Consider the following 20,381-nt stretch of genomic DNA (forward strand, 5'->3'; position numbering starts at 1 on the left):
AGTTTTTATTCTTTGGGCATGTATATCTTTAGAAGACCTCAAAGATAGTATTTAGGTCTGGATTCTGTGCTCAAAGGCCATCCCTTAACTAACTTCCCAAGAGAGATAACAGCCAGTCAGATCAGGGAAATTAGCTATGGCACTCCATGGGAGAACACAAGTTCAAATGGGTCACCCATCTACTGTTCCCTGCACATCTTCAAAGTGGGTCACCTAATCTCAACACTGTACCAAGTTGCTAGGACAGTTTTGGTTATCATAAGATAAATACAGAGACATAAGTGATAAGGATGCACAAAATCAGACAAGGCACAGGTCAGTTTAGGGCAGGCAAGGCAATGCTCTATATTTACCATACTCAGCTTCTTAAAAATAATGTCTATCTACCCTTTTCCCATCTGGTTATGGTGGAAACATTTTTCATCTTAAAAATTGGAGTTAAAAATATTGTATTTTTTCACTCAAGTCCTTTTCAGTTCTGCTGAGCCTTCAAGGGGTTGTCATTGATTTAAAAATTGAATCATTAGTGACAACGTTTTTGATAAATTCACTGTTAGGATGAAGTGGCTTTAGCTCCTGAGTTCACCCTCAACAGCTGTGAAGACCCGCTGAGACAACATCTCCCACCCTGAAGCTCCGCTCAACAATTTGGAAAATTTTCTTCTTCCTCAACATCCTGCTGAGGACTCCATTTCTTATCAGAAACCCCCCTCCCCTTTTTTGAGGGCCCAGAAGAAACAGGCAGGGAATCCTACTTGAAGTTAAAGTTGCCAGTGTACTGTCCATCCCTACTACATTTTTCCTGAGAAATTCTGGAGCAGAGGCTAGCCAGTAGGAGCTTGAGAGGCTGCATGGTAATTTCTCCTGGGGCACCAATTCTTTCTGCTGAACTCTGTTCTTCTCCTCAGCCCCTGATACTTATTTTAAATTTAACATAATGATCACATCAATAAGTGTAAGGTCAGACTCTTCTTGAATCATTTTTCTCTTCATTCTGAGGTCAGAATTTTATCAAATATTAAACAGATTCAGCTTTTTTTTCCTTTTTATGGAACTGTGCCCAGAAGGACCAAGCCCGGTTTAAACACTGATGAGTAAAAACAAAAAATGGATCAAGTGACCTTGGACAAGTCACCTCACCTCTCATTGATTTTTGTTTCCTATGGAAGAAAGGGTGTGTGGGTGTGTGTGTCGCGAGCTAAATATTCCCAGGGGCTTCTTACATTTCTAATATGCCACTAATGAGAATTCTAGGCGGGCTGGGTGGGGGTTAGGAGTCTGGAGACCCAGGATTTCTCTTCGTTCCAGGCCCTACACCTTAGAAAATACAGATCCCACGAAAACAGGAGAAAAGGGGAGTTTCTGAACGGTTCGCACGGGACACTTGAGCTACGTGACAAGTGACAGGTAAAATAGGTAGCAGATTGGCACAGGCAGAGAAGAGCACCCCAAGACGTGACCGCCTCCTAGAAGAGCCCCTTAGAACACCAGTCCATGCCCCCCGCCCCCCGCCATCTCCGTCACCTGTCCCGCTTAACGGTCCCGACTCTTCGGCCCGCTCCTCCTCCCGCCCGGCTCCCCGCGAAGGGCCGGACCCCTCCCCCGCCGCTCCGCCGCCGCCGCCCGGCCAGCGGGGCCCGCCGCGGTGGCGTTCGCGGGCGCTGCCGCATTGGCCGGCGGCTGCGGCACGGACGACGCAGCCTCCTCCGGCGGCGGCCGCGGCACAGGCGCCGGCGCTCCCGGCGGCCCCGCAGTCCGGCCCAGGAGCGCGCCCACCCATGGCCCTCGGGCCGCCACCCCTGCGCCCAGCCCCGAGCGCAGCCGCCGCCACCGCCGCTCGCCCAGGGGCCGCGTAGCCCCCGACAGGGGCGCGATGCCGAACGCGTCCGGCCTGGACAGAGCTCTTAAAATGTCTCTGCCCCGAAGGTCGAGGATCCGCTCGTCCGTTGGTGAGAGGGGAGGGGCGCGCGGCGGGGAGGGTCGGCGGGGCGGGGGCGCCGGCGCGCAGAGGGGAGCCACCGCCCGCCCTCCGCCCGCCCTCCGCCCGCCTCCCTCCGCAGGGGCCTGTCGGTGGCCGCCCGCACCTGGGGGGCGGGGCGGCCCAACACCTGCGCCGCCGGGAGGGGGCGGGGGCGTCCGAGACCCCGGTCCGCCCGCGGGGTCGCGGTGCGTGTGCGCGTGCGTTTGAGCCGCGGCGCGCATGCTCGGCCGCCCCCACGCGGGGATACCCGGTGCCCCGCTTGGTGGGCGCAGAGACAGTCTGGCGTGTGCCCTGTCCCGGCGTGGTGTTAGCTGCAGGGCCCTAGGGAGCCAAAGGGTCACAAGGACGTTCGTCGCTACCTGGGCCCGCGGGCCTCGCGCGCACACGGCGAGGGCGCACTCGCTCCCGACCGCCTGCACGGCTTCCCCGCCACCCCCGCATCCGAGCGCCCCCGCGCGGGGACGCCAGACCTCTGAAGCCACCCCCACCCGGGTGCTTCAGACACCGCACCGCGGCCCCTCGCGTCTAGACGCTTGCATTTTGTTTCGTAGAGAACATCTGTAGAAACCCAAATCATGTCTAGCGGGATGTTTGGTGATTATGATCCGCGTCGGGTTACCTAGACCCTTAGGTAATGAAAAATGGAAAGGGAACTTCAGGAACGATCCGCTTTCTTACCATTTCAGGACTGTCGGCCAGTTTGTAGGTTGATCCTCGGTGGGAGGAAGGGACAGGGTTTGCAATTTGGGGATGGGGCACTTGTCATCTTTGTGAGGTTTTTGTTTTGAGAAAATAGCTATATGACAATAAACAACTTTCCTATTTCTGTGGTTGAATCACGAGACATGGAAAGCGCTATCAGTCCTTTGGACCAGTGTTTCTGAGTAACGTCAGGGCACCTTCAGATCCACCTGAGGACAGTCCCAGTGTGAAAGGATCGGGCTGAGGGCTGAGGCTAGGCTGTGGGGCGTGTGGGCAGAAGCTGGGAGACCAGCTGGGAGGGGACAGCGGTAATCCAGGTGCCAGATGGTACCTGTGGCTATGCTAGGGTGGAGGCGGGGAGAGTGGGCATGTCCTCCATATGTCTGAAGGTGAGCCAACAGATTTGGTTGTGATTTGGATGTGAGGTTTCAGTAAAAGGAGAATCAGAGGGTGGCTAGGAGGAAAAAGAAAGTTGATAAACGTGCCACTCGGGGAGATGGGGAAAACTGCAGGGAGAAGGGGGCTCTTACTTGTGTGTGGGAGGGGCAAGGGTTGGGAATTTGGTTTTGAAGTGCCTGGGAGAGCATGGATTGGAGATGTTTACATTTATCAGCCCTGAGTTCAGGAGAGTGGTCTAGAGCAGAGATGTAAATTCAGGTACCCTCAGCAGGACCCGTTCCCCTGTGGCTGTGTGACAGCCCCGCTCTTGGCCAAGTCCTGCGTTTGCTCTAATGCTGTGCTGTTGCTGTCTTAGAGGCCTTAATGATTTTCGAATGAGGGATCTGCATTGTCATTTTGCAGTGGGACCTGCCAAGTGATGTATGTAACCAGTGTTTAGAGATGTGGCCCAGAAGAGAAAGGTCCTTGGACAGAGGCCTGGGTACATAGACATTTCAAGGTCAGGGAGGTTAAGGCAACAGCCATGGGGCTCAAAGGATGGCCAACGAGGTCCAAAGAAAAGCCCAGAGCGGTGCTCTGAAGCTCAGTGAGCCCACCGTCCTGAAGGTAGGGGTGCTCAGCTGTGCCCAGTGCTGCTGGGAGCTCAGGAAAGGCGAGACCCGAGAAGAGTCCATCATGGAGGGCACAGGTGACCTTGCAGTCTGTTTTTGTGTAAGCACAGGCAAGAATGTCTATAGAACAGCTTGAGAGAGAGAGAGAGAGAGAGAGCGGTGGATGAGAGGATATTGGAAACAGCAAGTCCAGAAAACTCTTTTGGGTGAATTTTGTAGCAAAGGGGGAGAGAGCAAATTGAGTGATAGCTGGAGGGGAAGATGTGAGTTCCAGAGAGGTGGTTTTATTTATTTATTTATTTATTTTTAAGATTTATTTATTTGACAGAGAGAGATCACGAGTAAGCAGAGAGGCAGGCAGAGAGAGGAGGAAGCAGGCTCCCTGCTGAGCAGACAGCCCGATGTGGGGCTCGATCCCAGGACCCTGAGATCATGACCTGAGCTGAAGGCAGAGGCTTAACCCACTGAGCCACCCAGGTGCCCTGAGGTGGTTTTATTTTAAGGCAAGTATTACAGTCATACAGTTGATGGTGTGAGTGTCAAAGTAAGGGGTTTTTAGGGAGAAAGGAGGGACAGTGATCTGAGATCAACAGTGAGGAGCAGGGTCATCAAAGCAGAGCAGTGAAGGCAAGAAGTCCAGAGGTGGAGGAGATAGGGCATTTGCTGATGAAAGGCTGTAAGTTCCAGAAGACAGGAAGGTTCTAAGAGGTGGAGTTTCTGTGAGGAATTTGCATATGGTGTGAGGAAGAAGGGGGACACTCCTGTGAATGAGGGTAGAGGGCCTGATAGGCTGAGTTTAGATGAGGACCAGGGCAGACGGAAGTGCTGGGGCTGGGGGTGTGGCAAGGGGAGGGCTGGTCAGTGCTGGAGAGATGACCTAGGAGTGTCCTGCGCTCTAAAACCACTTCTTTCCAGTGCCCGCATGAGTGAGACATTTCCATCAGCACAACCCGCACTCAAAGCTTTGGATACCATAGTCAACCATTCTGCAAAATATCTTCACTCCTTTTGGTCCTTTACTTCTCCACGCGTATTTTTAAAAGAACCTGTTTTAAAATGAGACAAAACAACATCCTTTTAGAATTTTTGGTTACATTTGCATTAAATTTATAGATTGGTCTGGAAAGAGTAGAAATTTTAAAAAATGTCCTTTTAACCAGAAATGTGGATATTTCTCATCATTTCTACGTGTCTTCTTTTAGGTCTTTTATTAAAGTTGTATAATTTTCTCCACAGATTTTAAAAGGTTTATTCCTAGATGCTTCTGTTACTAGAGTAAATGGGGTTCTTAAAAAATTACATTTTTAGTTGGGTTGCTGCTGATGTCTAGGAAAGCTATTGACTTTTTATGTTGTGTGTCAACAACCTAGTGCACTGTCATAAATTTTCAAAGTTTAGGATTCTCTTAAATATTTTTTGTACACATCCACATTATCTGCAAATAATAATTTCATTTCTTCCTTTTAATTGTTATGCCTCATAATATTTTTCTTATTTGATGATATTTGCTATTACTCCCAATGAAAAGTTTGACCAGAAGTGCTGTTCTTGCTTTGCTCTTAGAACATTAAAGGGGATGCTTCCAGATTTTCATGTGTAGGCTAATATTTGCTGTTGGAGTTGGTGGCTGCTCTTTATTACTCTGTGGAAGTGCTCTGCTTTTCCTACCCAGTGGTTCATTTACGGCAGAGCCGGGTTTATCGTGCACATTAAGATAAACATAAGGGGGGCACCTGGGTGGCTCAGTGGGTTAAAGCCTCTGCCTTCAGCTCAGGTCATGATCCCAGGGTCCTGGGATCGAGCCCTGCATCGGGCTCTCTGCTCCGCAGGGAGCCTGCTTCCTCCTCTCTCTCTGCCTGCCTCTCTGCCTACTTGTGATATATGTCTGTCAAATAAGTGAATAAAATCTTAAAAAAAAAAAAGATGATCATAAGGAACCAGCAAAATACTCAAAGATACCTGGGTGGCTGTGGATCTTCGGATACGTTAAAAGTGAATTGCAGCAAACGCATCAGACCGGCCCTAATAAAAACTAGTGACGTCAGCAAATGCTTGCGAGGATGCAGAAAACTGGATCACTCCTGCGTGGTTGCTGGGAATGTAAGATGGCGCAGCCACTCAGGAAGAATGTTTGACAGTCACTCTTTCTTTCTTTTTTTCTTAATTAATTAATTCATGTTGACACACAGTGTTATGTTAGTTTCAGGTGTGCAGCATAGTGTTTGGCCACATCTATCTGTCATGCTGGCTCACTGCAAGCGTGGCTGCCAGCTGTCAGCATTCAGTGGTATGCACTCTATTCCCTATGCTGTACCTTTCGTCTCCGCGACTTACTCATTCCATAACTGGAAGCCTCTGCCTTATCTATTTTGTCCATCTCTCATTCCCCTCTCCTCTGGCAACCACCAGTTTTTTCTCTGGATTTATGGATCTGTTTCTGCTTTTTTGTTTTGTTGATTCCACATGTAAGTAGAATAATATGGTATTTGTCTTTGTCTGACTGCTTTCACTGAGCATAATTCCCTCCAGGTCGATCGGTGTCATAAGCAGGATGCCATTCGTTTTATGGCTGTATATTCCCTGTGTATATAGACCACATCTTTATCCATTTCAGTGATCAGTGCACAATTATCAATGGACAATTAGTTTGTATCCATGTCCTGACCACTGTGAATAATGTTGCAGTGACCCCAGGGTGCTTATACCTTTTTGAATTAGTGTTTTTGCTTTCTTTGGGTAAATATCCAGTAGTGATATTACTGGGTCATATAGTGTTCCTATTTTTAATTTTTGGAGGGCTGTCTGTACTTTTTTTTCACAGGGGCTGCCCTGTGGAGACAATTTGTTTGACAGAAATCACAACTAGGCAGAGAGGCAGGCAGAGAGAGAGGAGGAAGCAGGCTCCCCGCGGAGCAGAGAGCCCGATGCGGGGCTTGATCCCAGGACTCTGGGATCATGACCTGAGCCGAAGGCAGAGGCTTTAACCCACTGAGCCACCCAGGCGCCCCGAAACTTAAACTGCAAGTAAGATTCCCTGCCTGTTTCTTCCGGCTCCTCAGAAGAAGAGAGCCGGTATTCTGATAAGAAAGGAGCCCTCAGCAGGATGTTGAAAGGATAAGCAAGCCGTGCTACAGCCACACTGTGGAATACTTATCAGAAAGAAACACGAACCAAATACTGGCACACACGACAACTTGGATGGGACTCCAGGGAGTTGTGCTGAGTGAAAGAAAGTCCAAGTCCAATCCCAAAATCTACATGTCATTTTATCCTATTTATGCGACATTCATGAAATAGCAGAACTATAGAAATGGAGAGCAGATTAGTGGTTGCCAGGAGTGAAGGAAGGTGTGGGGACGGGAAGAGTAAAAGAGCAGCACGAGGGATCCTTGTGGTGATAGGAATGTTCTGTATCCCGACTTACCTAGCTGCAGTGTCCAGGTGGTGATATTGTGCTGTCGTTTTGTAAGATGTTTCCACGGGGGGAAGCTGGGTAAAGGGGACACAGAATCTCTCTATTTTTCTTATAACTGCATGTGGATCTAAAATGATCTCTAAAAGTTTAGTGGAAAAAGAAAAGGTAAACCATAGTAATTTTTATTAAAAGAAAATAGTCATCATATTCCAGGTCTGGTAATGTACTCTCAGTTCAACACGTTTGAGTGACAGTATTAGAATCTCATTGCTAGGCGGTTCCCTCAGGGCAATGAATTGTTTACCACCTGTTTCTGTGACACAGCAGAACCTCTGGGTTTGAGAAGCTTTGTGCTTGGCCCATTAGCTGCTGCTTGACGTATCTCGATAGGACCTGGGGCAGGGGTGAACTCAGACCTTGGTGCACTCTCCTAAAATTATTCTCATTTGTTTATAAACTCATAGGGAAAGGATCAAAGACCACCCTCTGTTTCAAGATTATGTGCTCAGCTGTATACTATTTAGGAAAACAATTCTGGGATTATTATTTGTTGCTTATGAGATATCTTTGGCTCCTTCCTTCATCTGGTTATTCAGTGGTACTTCTGCAAATACTACCTTTCTCCAAATACGTATCTTTTTTTTTTTTTTTTAAAGATTTTATTTATTTATTTGACAGAGAGAGATCACAAGTAGGCAGAGAGGCAGGCAGAGAGAGAGGAGGAAGCAGGCTCCCTGCAGAGCAGAGAGCCCGATGCGGGGCTCGATCCCAGGACCCTGAGATCATGACCTGAGCCGAAGGCAGCGGCTTAATCCACTGAGCCACCCAGGCGCCCCTCTCCAAATACGTATCTTGTGTTAGTGTCCCAGACATTTTACCAGGTGGTGGAAATGCAAAGGCATGAGTCCCCTGCCTGCGCAGAGTTTACAGTTGGCTCAAGATCGAGCCTTTTCAGTCCAGTAAGGGAGGCAGAGTGGAAACTGGCGTTGTTGATGGTAACAAATCTATGTGGAGTGTCTTCTGTGTGCCAGGGACTACTGCTGGGGCTGGAGATGGAGGGACGAGCAGAGCAGCTGTGCTCTCATGGAGCTTGTGGTCTCATGGTTGGTTACGGCCCACGGGGTCAGTGCTCTCAACTCTCTTATCCCGACTCACTTTGACACTCATGGACAGCGACATTCACGGACAGTGTGCACAGATGAATAGTGAAGTGTGAGTGTGTGTGTGTGTATGGGTGTGCGGAGGGTGGAGGTGAGCAGTAAGCCCCGAAAGAAAGGGAAGTTGTTTTTTATAGACTATGTTGTCAGCAGGATCTCGAGAAGGATCTTACTCCCTGTCCTATTAAATTTAGGGATTTGGCTTCAAGGAAACAAGATTAGCAATGAAGAGCTGGTGGGCAGTAAGCAGGCAGATCAAATGCAGAACCTGGAGGAGTACACATCTTCCAGAAATGGTCCCTAGTGTCCTCCTCCAATTCCACATTGGGCCTGTCCGTCTCCTCTGTCCTCTGTCCTGGTCAGCAAAGGTGTTTTTCGTTGTGTTTTGTTTAAAAAGCGTTCTTACACGGACTCAGTTTTCCCATAACAACCTGCCTGGAGTTTCAAGGGCAGAAGTAGGAAACTGAGGGGCGTTAAAGTAGAAAGAGCTCTAATATTAGAATGTGAGGGTGTGTTGGAAGCCAGAGCTGGTGTGTTGAACTCAGAATGTGCTGCTCATGATCTGCTGAGTGAGGAGGCAGAAGCCGCTTGCCCGAGGTTGGCAGGCAGCTCCTTCACCACCCCAGCACCCGCTTTGGGAAAGTGCAAACACTCAGGGTCGTTTGGATCGAAGATGCGGTTTCGGTTCACTTAAGGAAGTAGTCACAATATCTATCACTTTCAAATCCCAGAAGTGGGGTTGGGGTGCAGTGAGCTGGGGGAAGGGCAGCCCTCTATCCCAGGTCACAAGTGAACAGGAGACAGAGAGCAGGGTAGCAAGAACCCCTGTTACGTCAGAGGTGGTCGGGTGGAGGGCACTAGCTTTTCCCGACCTTAACTCTAAGTGGTTGTTTTAAAAGGTGCCTTGGGACAAGCAAAGTGGGGACAGATGGTGCACTCCTAAACTCAAGTCCATCTCTACACGCCCGGACTCCAGGTGTGAGTCGGGTTGTCACATCGTAAAATACCTAGGCAGCTGCTGAGCAACATAAACGTTGTTTGTCATCAAAAAGGGCTGGACCTCATCTCAGAAATGGCTTTATCCTCCACTTTCACAGAGGAGAAAAACAAGTCAGAGATGTTCCTTGCTTGCTGCTTTGTTTCCAGCAGGACCAGCTAATCCCCAAGCCCAGGGTGCTTTCGGCCCCCTCCAATGCGCCTGGTTCAATATTACACCCAAGTTGAACGGAACAGGTTCTGTTTTTGTCTTCTGTTCCTCAAATGGAAATACATAAAGAGCTGGGCCCAATTTCCCCTGTTTCTGTTTTCTGTACCGTCTATCCTGTGGGTACTCAATAACTAAAGCTCTCACTGAGCTCTGTCATGAATTAACCTTTGAACTTGGTCTAATGGCCTAGACTCTTGGAAGTCTCTCTATGGGAGCATACAGCAGGGTTGAAACCCCTAGCTTTGGGATTGAGAGAACTGGATCTAATTCTGTATGACATTGGAAAGCTTCCTTTATTTCTATGAGGCAGATGAAAATACATTTTGTACCTCATGGGGTGGTTGTGATTAGTGAGTAATGTGTGTAATACAGAAGTGCGTGCATTAATTATTTGATGCATTAAGAGAACCATGTGATCAATCTCATGAACCACGAGTAATCAAGCTCATATTGACAATATGTCAGATCTTTCTCACGCTGCCCATCATTGATCAAGGTAAACTCCTACACCCAGATTCTTACCTGCAGGCCAGCCGTGTGGGCAAGAATGTCGCCTGTCATTATTGCCCCCTCTAAATCTCATGATGGAGGCTTAACTGGGAGTCATCATCGGAGCATTAGAGCATTCTTCACGCGTCATTATCCAGGCGTATATGATCACACGACAAGCACTCGGATGACAGAGAATTCATCCCCCTGTGTCTCTGGAGGCTCTCACCTTCTATTCATTTGCCCTGCCTTCAAGGCCATTTTTTTTTTTAAGATTTTATTTTTTTGACAGAGAGAGATCACAAGTAGGCAGAGAGACAGGCAGAGGGAGAGGAGGAAGCAGGCTCCCTGCTGAGCAGAGACCCCCCGATCCCGGGCTTGATCCCAGGACCCTGAGATCGTGACCTGACCTGAAGGCAGAGGCTTAACCCACATTACCTTACTTCTCACTGAAGTAAGGCCTGAAGTAAGGCCTTCCCCTGAAGGCCATTTTTTACCCTACCAGTGGCCAATAAGCACCTCAGTTGATGGCTTCGGTTGCTTAATAATTGATTTTCCTTTTACAGTAGATGTTTTATCTTAAACCCTTCTCTGACAGAGATGCTGGCTAGAACAAAGGGTTAAATTGAAATTATTCTTGAAAAACGTTTTTCAAACAGTTATGGGAGGATGCGTATAGAACACCTTTAGAGATGAGCTTCTGCCTTTCCTCCTTGGATCTTTACATTTACTAAATATAACCCCTGGTCAATACAACACTGGATACAAGATATTATTTACATCCATTTAGGCCAGTAAAAGCGCTCAGGGCAAATGTTAACACCCATTAAGAAAATCTAAACATAGAAGTGATCTCATATCCATGCCCTGGGATTTTTTTCCCATCATTAAGGGCAAATGCAGGAACAAGACCTGGGAGAGAGCCCTCGCCAGGACAGAGGCCTGAGGAAGTGGGGATTGTTAGTGGCTCACGCAAAATACGCAGGCAGCCCATGGGGACTCAGTCACACACGGACACCTGCATCTACCTGCAAAGACATGCCCATAAGAGCGCGCGAATAACGTTGTTCATTCATCACTGGGGAGGGCTCACTGTGTCGCACACGGCCACAGACGGTGTGTGTGTGTGTTTGTGTGTGTGTGCCCATACGGTTTATGTGTGTCTCTTGCTCTGACAGCTCATCTCTTTCTTTGCTCACCATCTGTAGGAATCAGAATCTGATACAGCATCACATTTCACCCTAAAAAGTGATCTAATCCTGATTAACTTGCATTTGGAGGGTTTACATTTGCAGCAAGTTTTCCAGGCTTTGGCACTCTTATGCCAGATGATAAGCAAATGTCACATCTCACACATTTCGGTGAAGTGTCTGGGGGCTGCTTCTCCCTCTTCTATCTCTGGAGATTCTGTGTTAGCTGCCGTCTGCACTGAGCCTCCAGGATTACTGTAAATATTTTAAGTACATTACTGAGACGGGTCATACGGGAAGCGAGGGTAAGCAAATGCAACATGGAGGAAGGACCTCTGTACTCGGACATTGGGAATCTGCTTCTGGATCCCAAGTTCAGGGAGCATGGCTTTCTTCACTGGCCTTCAGTGATGCCTGCATATCATGGAGGAGCTCATTCGCATTCGAAGGGAGAAATCTGGGGACTGCCGCTGAGCTGTTCGGCTTCGTGCTCCATGGGATCAGCCTCTTATGAGCTATTTTTAGCTGCATAATGATTATCCTTATTTAAGGCTCTCTTATTTTCTTTGTGTTTTCTTTATTCTAAGCCACTGGGGAAACAGAATATTGGTTTTACCACTACAGAATTTTTTGTCTTTGGACCCGAAAAGAGGTAGCTACTGTTGATCTACCAGACAGGCAAAGTGACCCCTTGTCCTCTGGCATCTCGGCAGCTGAGTCTCACTGACCAAATTGCTAAGGGTGTAAGGTAATGTGGGTGTTTCTGTCGTGTCCCCGTCCCCCAAGTCCCTTCTCCACGTGACTCATGCTCTGCCTTGGCGCTGGTGAGAATATTAGAAAGATGCTCTCTGGATCCTCTCCTCATTCATGTCTGTGTCGACCCTTCCTGATGCTTGGAAATGCATCTATTCAACCCCGTTTAACTCTGCTGCTGTCTGGTTTTTGGATGTTCGGGCGTGGGCCAGTGTTCTGGAAGAGAAGGCACCCGTGTGGGCCGGCGATTGAGGGGGCCTCAATTTAACAGTAAATTGGGCTGGGTGTAAACCCCAGGGATCAGGGAAGATCACAAATGCAGTACACGGTCAGGGGCTATTAAGTGATCTAGGTGAGAAGTAATGAGGCCTGGGCCAGGACAACACCAGAGCTACGCAGAGGGAATGACTGCGGGAAGCACAGCTGTGTTGGAACCCACAAGGCGTAGAGATAGAACCAGGTGCTAGAGAAGTCTGTCCATCTTTGCCTGCCCAATATTTGTCCTTTGAGAGCCCAGATACTGGGCCGAGTGTCAGCGATACACAGAGAGTCAGACATTCTCGAAGTCGAAGGTGACTTTCTAGATCAGCGTGGTCCCAGATGGTGGCCACTGGCCACAAATGGCTCCTGAGCACTTGAGGAGGGAGTCAGACCGAGCCATGCTCGAAGTGTAAGAAGCACACCAGAGTTTGAAGACTTACCACGGAAAAAGAATCTGGGCCATCTCATTAGTAATGTTTTATGTTTATTATAGATTGAAATAATATTTTGGATAGGTCGAGTCAAATAAAATATGTTATTCCTGTTATTTTCTGTTTCTTTTTACTTTTCTTTAGTGTGGCTACTAGAAAATTTAAGATGGTGTATATATCTTGGACAGCTCTGCGTAGACGATCTTGTCCAAACATTTGTGATTGACTGTTCATGGAGTTGCAGACTTTCCCAAAATAAAATCATCTGGGAGCCCAACACCCTCCTTCCTAGGGGAGGAAACCAAGGCTGTGGAGGGTTACGTTCTGGAACTTGCCCAGCATTCCAGGGGCAGTGACAGCCCAGAGCCCGTGTCTTTCCACCCTTCCAGTATTCTTTCAAGGGTTATTTTGTCTTTCTTTTACACTGGGTGAAAATCTCTCTTGGGCCCAATCTAGGTGATCCACCTTAAGTTTATTCTGAAAATTAACCGGCTCATGGTACAGTAGGGTCCCCCCGCCCCCACCATCACCACCACCATGTCTTTAGTTTTCCTTTTGGCAATTTCATTCACCAGCTGTCGAAATGCCATCTGGAAACAGATGGTCCTCCTTCTGGCCAATCGGCGGAGGGTGGGTTGTAGCCTAGCACTGTGTCCCCATGCCTGCGTCACTGACCTCACTTCGTCTCACCACGTGGGCGTTTTGTCATTCCACATCATCACAAGAAGAAGGGGGAGATTTTGAGGGAAAGGCCACATTCACACCACTTTTATTATAGTATATTGTTGCTACCTGGGTCTGTTTATGAGTAGTTATTAGTCTCTTACTGTGCCTAATTTGTACATTTAACTTTCTCACAAATACGTATGTGTATATACGAGAAACAGCATACATAAGGCTCAGTACTACCCACAGTTTCAGGCGTCCACTGGGGTGTTGGAACGTGTCTTTGTGGGTAAGGGGTGGGTTACCGTCCTGCAAAATTCTATTGTATTTCTTTGAACCTACATCAAATAAAACGAACTTGCTCGAGTGTCTGTTGACTGAGATCATTAGGCGATATTTGCAGAGAGGAACTTCAACTATGACGCATCTTCAGTTTATGATTAAATGAACTTTAATCACAGCCGCGAGCAGCCGGCAGATCTCATCGGCCCAGATGACGGCCTCCTTTACCACCAGTGGGCATCTTGGTGTAGATCTCCTCTTCCCAGAGGCTGATCAGTAACTGGAATGGAGTAGAGTTGTTTAAAGAAACGCATTATAAAAATGTGTCCCTCTTAGTGTGTCCCCCAGAAATGGAGAAAGTAAACACAGAAGAAAAAATAATCCAAGGGCTGTGTTCAAACACCATTAGGCTGTCCGTGGTGCTGGGTCTTGTTGAGAAGACAAAGTAGGTTTTATTACCAAGGGATGAAGCTGGGCTTTTTAGATTGTTCCTGTACTCTGAGTTTTTAGGAATTTCTTTTAATACTGATGAAATTATGGGCTGTGATAATAAATACAGCCTGGGTAACTGAGATGATACTTTTGTTGTTGTTAGCAGTCTGGTATCCTGCACAAGTGGCGTGTGGTTGTTTTGCTTTAGGGGTATGATTTTTTAAAAAAGATTTTTATTTATTTATTTGACAGAGAGAGAGAGAGAGAGCACAAGTAGGGGGAACAACAGGCAGAGGGAGAAGAGGAAGCAGGCTCCTTGCTGAGCGGGGAGCCCGATGCGGGGCCCAATTCCAGGACCCTAGGATCATGACCTGAGCTAAAAGCAGATGCTTAACTGACTGAGCCACCCTGGCACCCCTAGGGGTATGATTTGACTCAGTCTTCGCGTCTGTATAATGGAGAGCTCTATTGTCTGTTGTCTCTGATATATTTCAGTAGAAGTCTTGGCTTCATGAGCGTGGCTGGAGAGTATGACTGAAGATACTCAGGGCAGGCGAGGGAGTCTGTAGTTCCATGTCTGCTGTCCAGACTCTTATGCAGAACGATAACGTTGGCGGGATATTCCAGGGCAATGCCAGCCGTATCGTGCTGAGGCAGGGGAGAGACATCTTGGATGTGGTGACGTCTCTGCCAACTCTGAACTCGGTGCTGTGGCGTCACACTGTGAGGTCGGCTCTGTGACAAATGCATAATGACATGCAGCCACCGTCATAGTATCACACAGTATTGTCACTGCCTTACAGTCTCCTCTTCCCCTGACTCCAACCCTGGTACTGCTGATCTTTTTACTGTCTGCATAGTTCTGCCTCTTCCAGACATCAGTTGGTGGCATCCTAGAGGATGTAGCCTTTTCAGATCGGCTTCTGTCACTTAGTGATACGCATGTAAGATTCGTCCGTGCCTTTTTGTGGCTTGATTGCTATTTTTTTTTTAAATATTTTATTTATTCGACAGAGAGAAATCACAACTAGGCAGAGAGGCAGGCAGAGAGAGAGGAGGAAGAAGGCTCCCCGCGGAGCAGAGAGCCCGATGTGGGGCTCGATCCCAGGACCCTGGGATCATGACCCGAGCCGAAGGCAGAGGCTTTAACCCACTGAGCCACCCAGGCGCCCCTGATTGCTATTTTTTTAATCGTTGAGGAATGTTCTGTTGTCTGGATGTACCGCAGTTTATTTATGCATTAAGCTACTGAAGGACATTTTGGTTGCTTCCAAGTTTTGGCAAGTATGAATAAGCCTGCTGTAAACATCTGTGTGCAGGTTTGCATGTGGGCATACGTTTTCAACCTCTTTGAGTAAACTGGATCCTATAATGAGAGTATATTTGATTTTGTAAGAAACTGTCCAACTCTTTTCCAGAGTGGTGGTCACATTTTACATTCTCACCAGCAGTGAGGAAGAATTCCTGTTGCTCCACATCTTCACCAGCGTTTGGTGTCCTCAGTGTTTTGGATTTTATCCATTCTCGTAGTTGTTTTAATTTGCAGTTCCTTAGATGTGGAACTTAGATGTGGAAAAGATGTGGAGCATGTTTTCCTAGGCTTATCTGACTATCTGTATATCTTCTTCAGTGAAGCACCATCTTTTCCCCATTTGTAACTCAGGTTGTGTGTTTTCTTTCTTTCTTTTCTTTTTTTTTTAGGTCATGTGTCTTCTTATTGTTGAGTTTGAAGAGATCTTTATATATATTTCAGATACAAGCCCTTTATCAGATGTGTTTTGCAAAGATCTTCTCCCAGTCTGTGGCTTGTCTTTTCATTCTCTTTCTTTCCCAGAGCATGTTTTTAATTAAAAAAAAAAAAAAAAAATCCAACGTATCAATATTTACATTCATAGACTATATTCTTGCTGTTTCAAGTTTTCTCTCCGTCTTTTCCCTCAGGTATTTGAAACTTATTATATGTAAACTTATTTTTCTGGAGGGCACTTTTAAATTGTGAATTACACATACTATTTTTTTCCCTTAAGGCGAGACTTAATCAGTACATGTGTCCTATTCCTTTCCACACTGAGCCCTGCAGACAAAAAGAAGACAAAAACCTGGGCAGGTTGACTCCTTCCCCCACTCCCTTCTCTGCCAAAATCCTCTGAGTTGGCATCAGAGTGGGGTAACCAGTGGTAGTCACTGTTTTGTATGTTCAGCAGTCTTCCTTGTGGGCTGTTCCTCATGTTGGAGTAGATCCCTTAGGAGCTCCCAGTGACCATCTGTGAGTGTAAACTGATTCTTCCTGCCCCCGAAAATGCTTTTATGTCATCCTCCCCATTAAGCGATAGTTTTGCTGAATACAGGGTTCTAGACTCAAAACTCTGTTCCTTCAGGACTTTAAGGAGATCGTTCCATTATCTTCCTGTACCCAGATTTGCTGATGAGAATCTACATCCATCTGATTCTCATTCCTTTGCCGCAAAGCTGTTTTCCTTTTTGATTGGCTTTTAATGATGTATGTGTCCTTGATGTTCTCAAGTTTCAAGGTGATGGTTTAAGTATTTTCTTTTCCCCACCAAATGCTCAGCACTGGAAGGCCCTTTCAATCTGAGAAGAATGGCTTTCTTTTGGGGGGAAATTTCCATCTGGCGCTGTCAGTCACCAGCTGTGTCCCTGCCCGCCCCACCCCCCACCCTTCCCCTTATTATCTGCAACTTCTTCCACATGTCTGCCTCTTCTCTGCAGGTTCCTTTGTTGGTTTTATACTCATTATCCCCTAATGCCCCATTTTGGTATCATTGCTTGGTGTTACCTTTCAGTTCATTAATGCACACTTCGACTTTGGCTTTCTTTTCCTTTTTTTCTCCTTACTTTTAGATGTCTGTTGACTTTTTACTTCAACTGCTATGTGATTTCTTTCATGGTCGCTAACTGATTCTTTTTTCAGAAGAGTCTAGTATTCCGTATGGTATTGAACACTCTCTTGGAGGATGTGAATTATGCATGTCTTTTTCTGATGCCTTTATCATATGAGCATGAGTTCTGTTTGTTTTCTCTTTTTCACGTTGTTCATGCACCTTAAGTACCTTGTGATTCCAGAACCCATTTTTTTTTTCCAGTTGAGGGTCCCTGAAGGGGGCAAAGCAGAGCTGCAGGGAGTGTCTACACTGTCTTCAGTGAGTGCAGGGACACACACACACACACACACACACACACACTCACACACATGTGTGCACATGCTCCAGGCGGGGCTGCCCCCACAGGTGGTCTGCTGAGCCTCTTTGCTCCTCATTCCTTCCACATGAACAGCTCTGTGTCCCAGGAACAGGGCGAGCTGTCTCCAAAGAAAAAGCGTTGGTCAGTTTCTAAAGGGTCCATGTGTCTGTGGTTTAACTCTTGCCAGCCATCCTATGGGACCACAGAAGCCATGCGAATTGTTTATCCCGCTCTTTCTTTGCTGGCCGGTGGGTCTGCTGGCTGCAGAGGGGAAGCCACCACAGTGCTCTGTTTTCATTTGATCTGTGCTGTAGCTTAGGCTGAGCAGAGTTCTGACTTCAGGCAGAGATCCAGCCCAGATGACTCCAGTACGACCTGCTTCTGAGTTTGGACCCTGACACATCCTCACTGGGGGTCCTTGGGGAAGTTAGTCACCCGACTCCATCAGCCCTCTTTCCTCATCCATAAAATGCAGGCTATCATAATACCCACCGCGCTGATTACCGAGACCTTGAACAGGCTAACATAGGGAGCACCTGCCACAAACCGAAACTTAATGTGACTCAGTCATTATTATAAAATTAATAATTAAAAACAATGACATAAATGCTACTGTAATTATTTCGAGAGTAATATGCTAGGGATATAGGGCTCTGACCCTCTCCCATTTTATTTTGTCCATATATAGATTGTTAACTTTTCCCCAGTTAATATGAACTCTGTATGGATGCCAGAGTCTTTGGAAAGTCAGATGACAATTGCAGTGGGCTTAATTTTTTTCTTAAGATTTACTTATTTTAGAAAGAGAGAGATGATGAGAGAGCATGAGCCGGAGGAGGGTCAGAGGGAAAGGAAGAGTGTCCCAAGCAGACTCTGCTGAGTGGGGAGCCTGATGCAGGGCTCAGTCTCCTGACTGGAGAGCATGACCTGAGCTGAAATCAAGAGGCAGATGCCGAACCAGCTGAGCCACCTAGGTGTTCCTGTAGTGGGCTTAATTTTTAAAGAGCGTTACAGAATTCTCATATTGGCAAGTGCATTGGAGACTTTGTCTCTTCTTGTGAAACAAGCCAGTCTTCTGCCTGATGAGGGCGCTTTGGCAAACAGAGGAATAGTGAGCATGCAGAGCCCTGCTACCCAGCCTCCTTGCGCGCACATTGGCCCCTGGAAGGGATGGGGCACGCCGAGTTGGCACCATTGCACACTTGTACTTCTTAACTGAAACTATGCTAAGGTGAGTAGTTTGAGCACTAATAAGGATGATGTTTTTCCTCTTGGAATCCAAATTGTCATTTCCTCTCATCACTCAACATCATTCACACGCTCCGGATTCGGAAACGATTTAACAACGTCTCTCTTTTTTTTCCACTTTGATTTCCACCACAGAGCACATCTTTCAGGGACCTTCTGGCTTCTCAGCTGATCTTGTAAATACAGGATCAAATCACTGTTTCTCTGGACCCTCAGCGGAAAAGGGGAAAGTGTTCCCACTCCTTTAACATCAGAAATAAAGAGAGCAGGCTCATTCTGTGCTTGGCACTGAGTATCTCAAGAAAACACTGCCGAGGCGGTCAGAGCCATGAGAGCCATGGAGAATTTCTCAGGGCAGCATAAGCAGCCAGGAACCTCCAGCTGTGTGTTTTAGCAGGAATTAAAATTGTGCAGATGGTTCTGCATGGCAGGGTCTCAATGAATGTGACATTTCCACATCTGAAACTTTTCCCTTTTCTGTTTCTGAGTATTCATTTCTAAACACTTGCCTTTGGTTTTGTAGGTCACCCTGAGGCGGGCTGTGGGTCATATGCACGTTGTACTTTGGCTTTAGCACTTTTCTGCTCTGGGAGGTAAAGCCCTGAGAGGGAGACGTTGGGCCGAGCCCTGGAGTCCATGCTTCAGGTGGGCATTGGGTGTTTATGCACAACTTCATGGCCTTGACATGCCACTCTTCTCTAAAATGGGTATAAATAAAAACCTTTCCACCAAGTTACTATTGAAGTACCTGAAACATCACTTAGAGCTATAACTTCCTAAAACTCTAATGGTAATTTTGTAGTTATAAGAGTTTTTGTGGGGGCGCCTGGGTGGCTCAGTGGGTTAAGCCGCTGCCTTCGGCTCAGGTCATGATCTCAGGGTCCTGGGATCGAGTCCCACATCGGGCTCTCTGCTCAGCGGGGAGCCTGCTTCCCTCTCTCTCTCTCTGCCTGCCTCTCTGTCTACTTGTGATCGCTCTCTGTCAAATAAATAAATAAAATCTTTAAAAAAAAATTAAAAAAAAAAAAGAAGAGTTTTTGTGGAGTGCCTGGGTGGCTCAGTCTGTTGAGCATCTGCCTTTGGCTCAGGTCATGATCTCAGGGTCCTGGGATCAAGTCCTGCTTTGGGTTCCCTGTTCAGTTGGTGGGGGGGTGCCGGGTGTCTGCTTCTCCCTCTCCCTCTGCCTTCTGCTCCCCCTCCTTGTGCTCTCTCTCTGTCAAATAAATAACTAGAATCTTAAAAAAAAAAGAAAATTTTTTGTAAATGAGAAAAATGTGTAATAGTGTTTCTTTTCTTTAACCTGAAAGCATTCTTATGTATTAAATGAATGTAAATATTTCTCTATATTAAAATTTTTTACTCTTTAATAATATTATTAAAGATTTTTGTGGTCACAGTTGTTCTGGTAGAGACACTGTTGTGATATCTTTCTCAGTGTGAGAATGAAGAAAGGAAGAAAGGAAAGGAGGGAGACAGGTGGGCAGAAAGGATCCTTCCTGCCTCAGTGAAAAGGTGCAAAGCTTGGCGGAGGGTAGGACAAGGACTCTTGGTGGTGTGTGGGGTGGGGGAAGAGGGGGTGGGGGCAAATACAAGGCAGGGATGGGTGGAAGGGAAGATGCAGGAGGACAGGTGTGTATGGCAAGTGTGCTTAACAGGAAATGTTGCTCTACCCATTTGATGGAAAATAGATTCACCCAGGTGGCCAAGAGAAATCTGAGAGGAAACCAACTAAGAGTGAGGGCAGGGGTGCCTGGGTGGCTCCGTTGCCTAAACCTCTGCCTTCTGCTCAGGTCGTGATTCTGGAGTCCAAGGATCGAGCCCCGTGTGTGGCTCCTTGTTCAGCAGGAGCCTGCTTCTCCCTCTCCTGCCTGCTTATGCTCTCTCTCAAATAATAAATAAAATCTAAAAAAGAAAAAAAAAGCGTGAGGGCAAAGCTTAGCAATGTGAAAGAAAGAA

At 47.1% G+C, this 20,381-nt stretch overlaps 1 protein-coding gene across 1 annotated transcript in view; it reads left to right on the plus strand.

Annotated features, from left to right (window-relative positions):
* Window positions 1-1,654: 1,654 nt before the first annotated feature.
* Window positions 1,655-20,381, plus strand: part of LOC123925147 (phospholipid-transporting ATPase IB-like) — a 596,799-nt gene continuing 578,072 nt past the window's right edge. Inside the window, exon 1 of the mRNA XM_045978322.1 lies at window positions 1,655-1,949. Within this exon, the coding sequence (XP_045834278.1) occupies window positions 1,874-1,949 (76 nt within the window). The 5' untranslated portion in view covers window positions 1,655-1,873. The remainder of the gene's footprint in view (window positions 1,950-20,381) is intronic.

This window comes from Meles meles, chromosome 14, assembly GCF_922984935.1.
Source record: "Meles meles chromosome 14, mMelMel3.1 paternal haplotype, whole genome shotgun sequence".
Taxonomy (NCBI): domain Eukaryota; kingdom Metazoa; phylum Chordata; class Mammalia; order Carnivora; family Mustelidae; genus Meles; species Meles meles.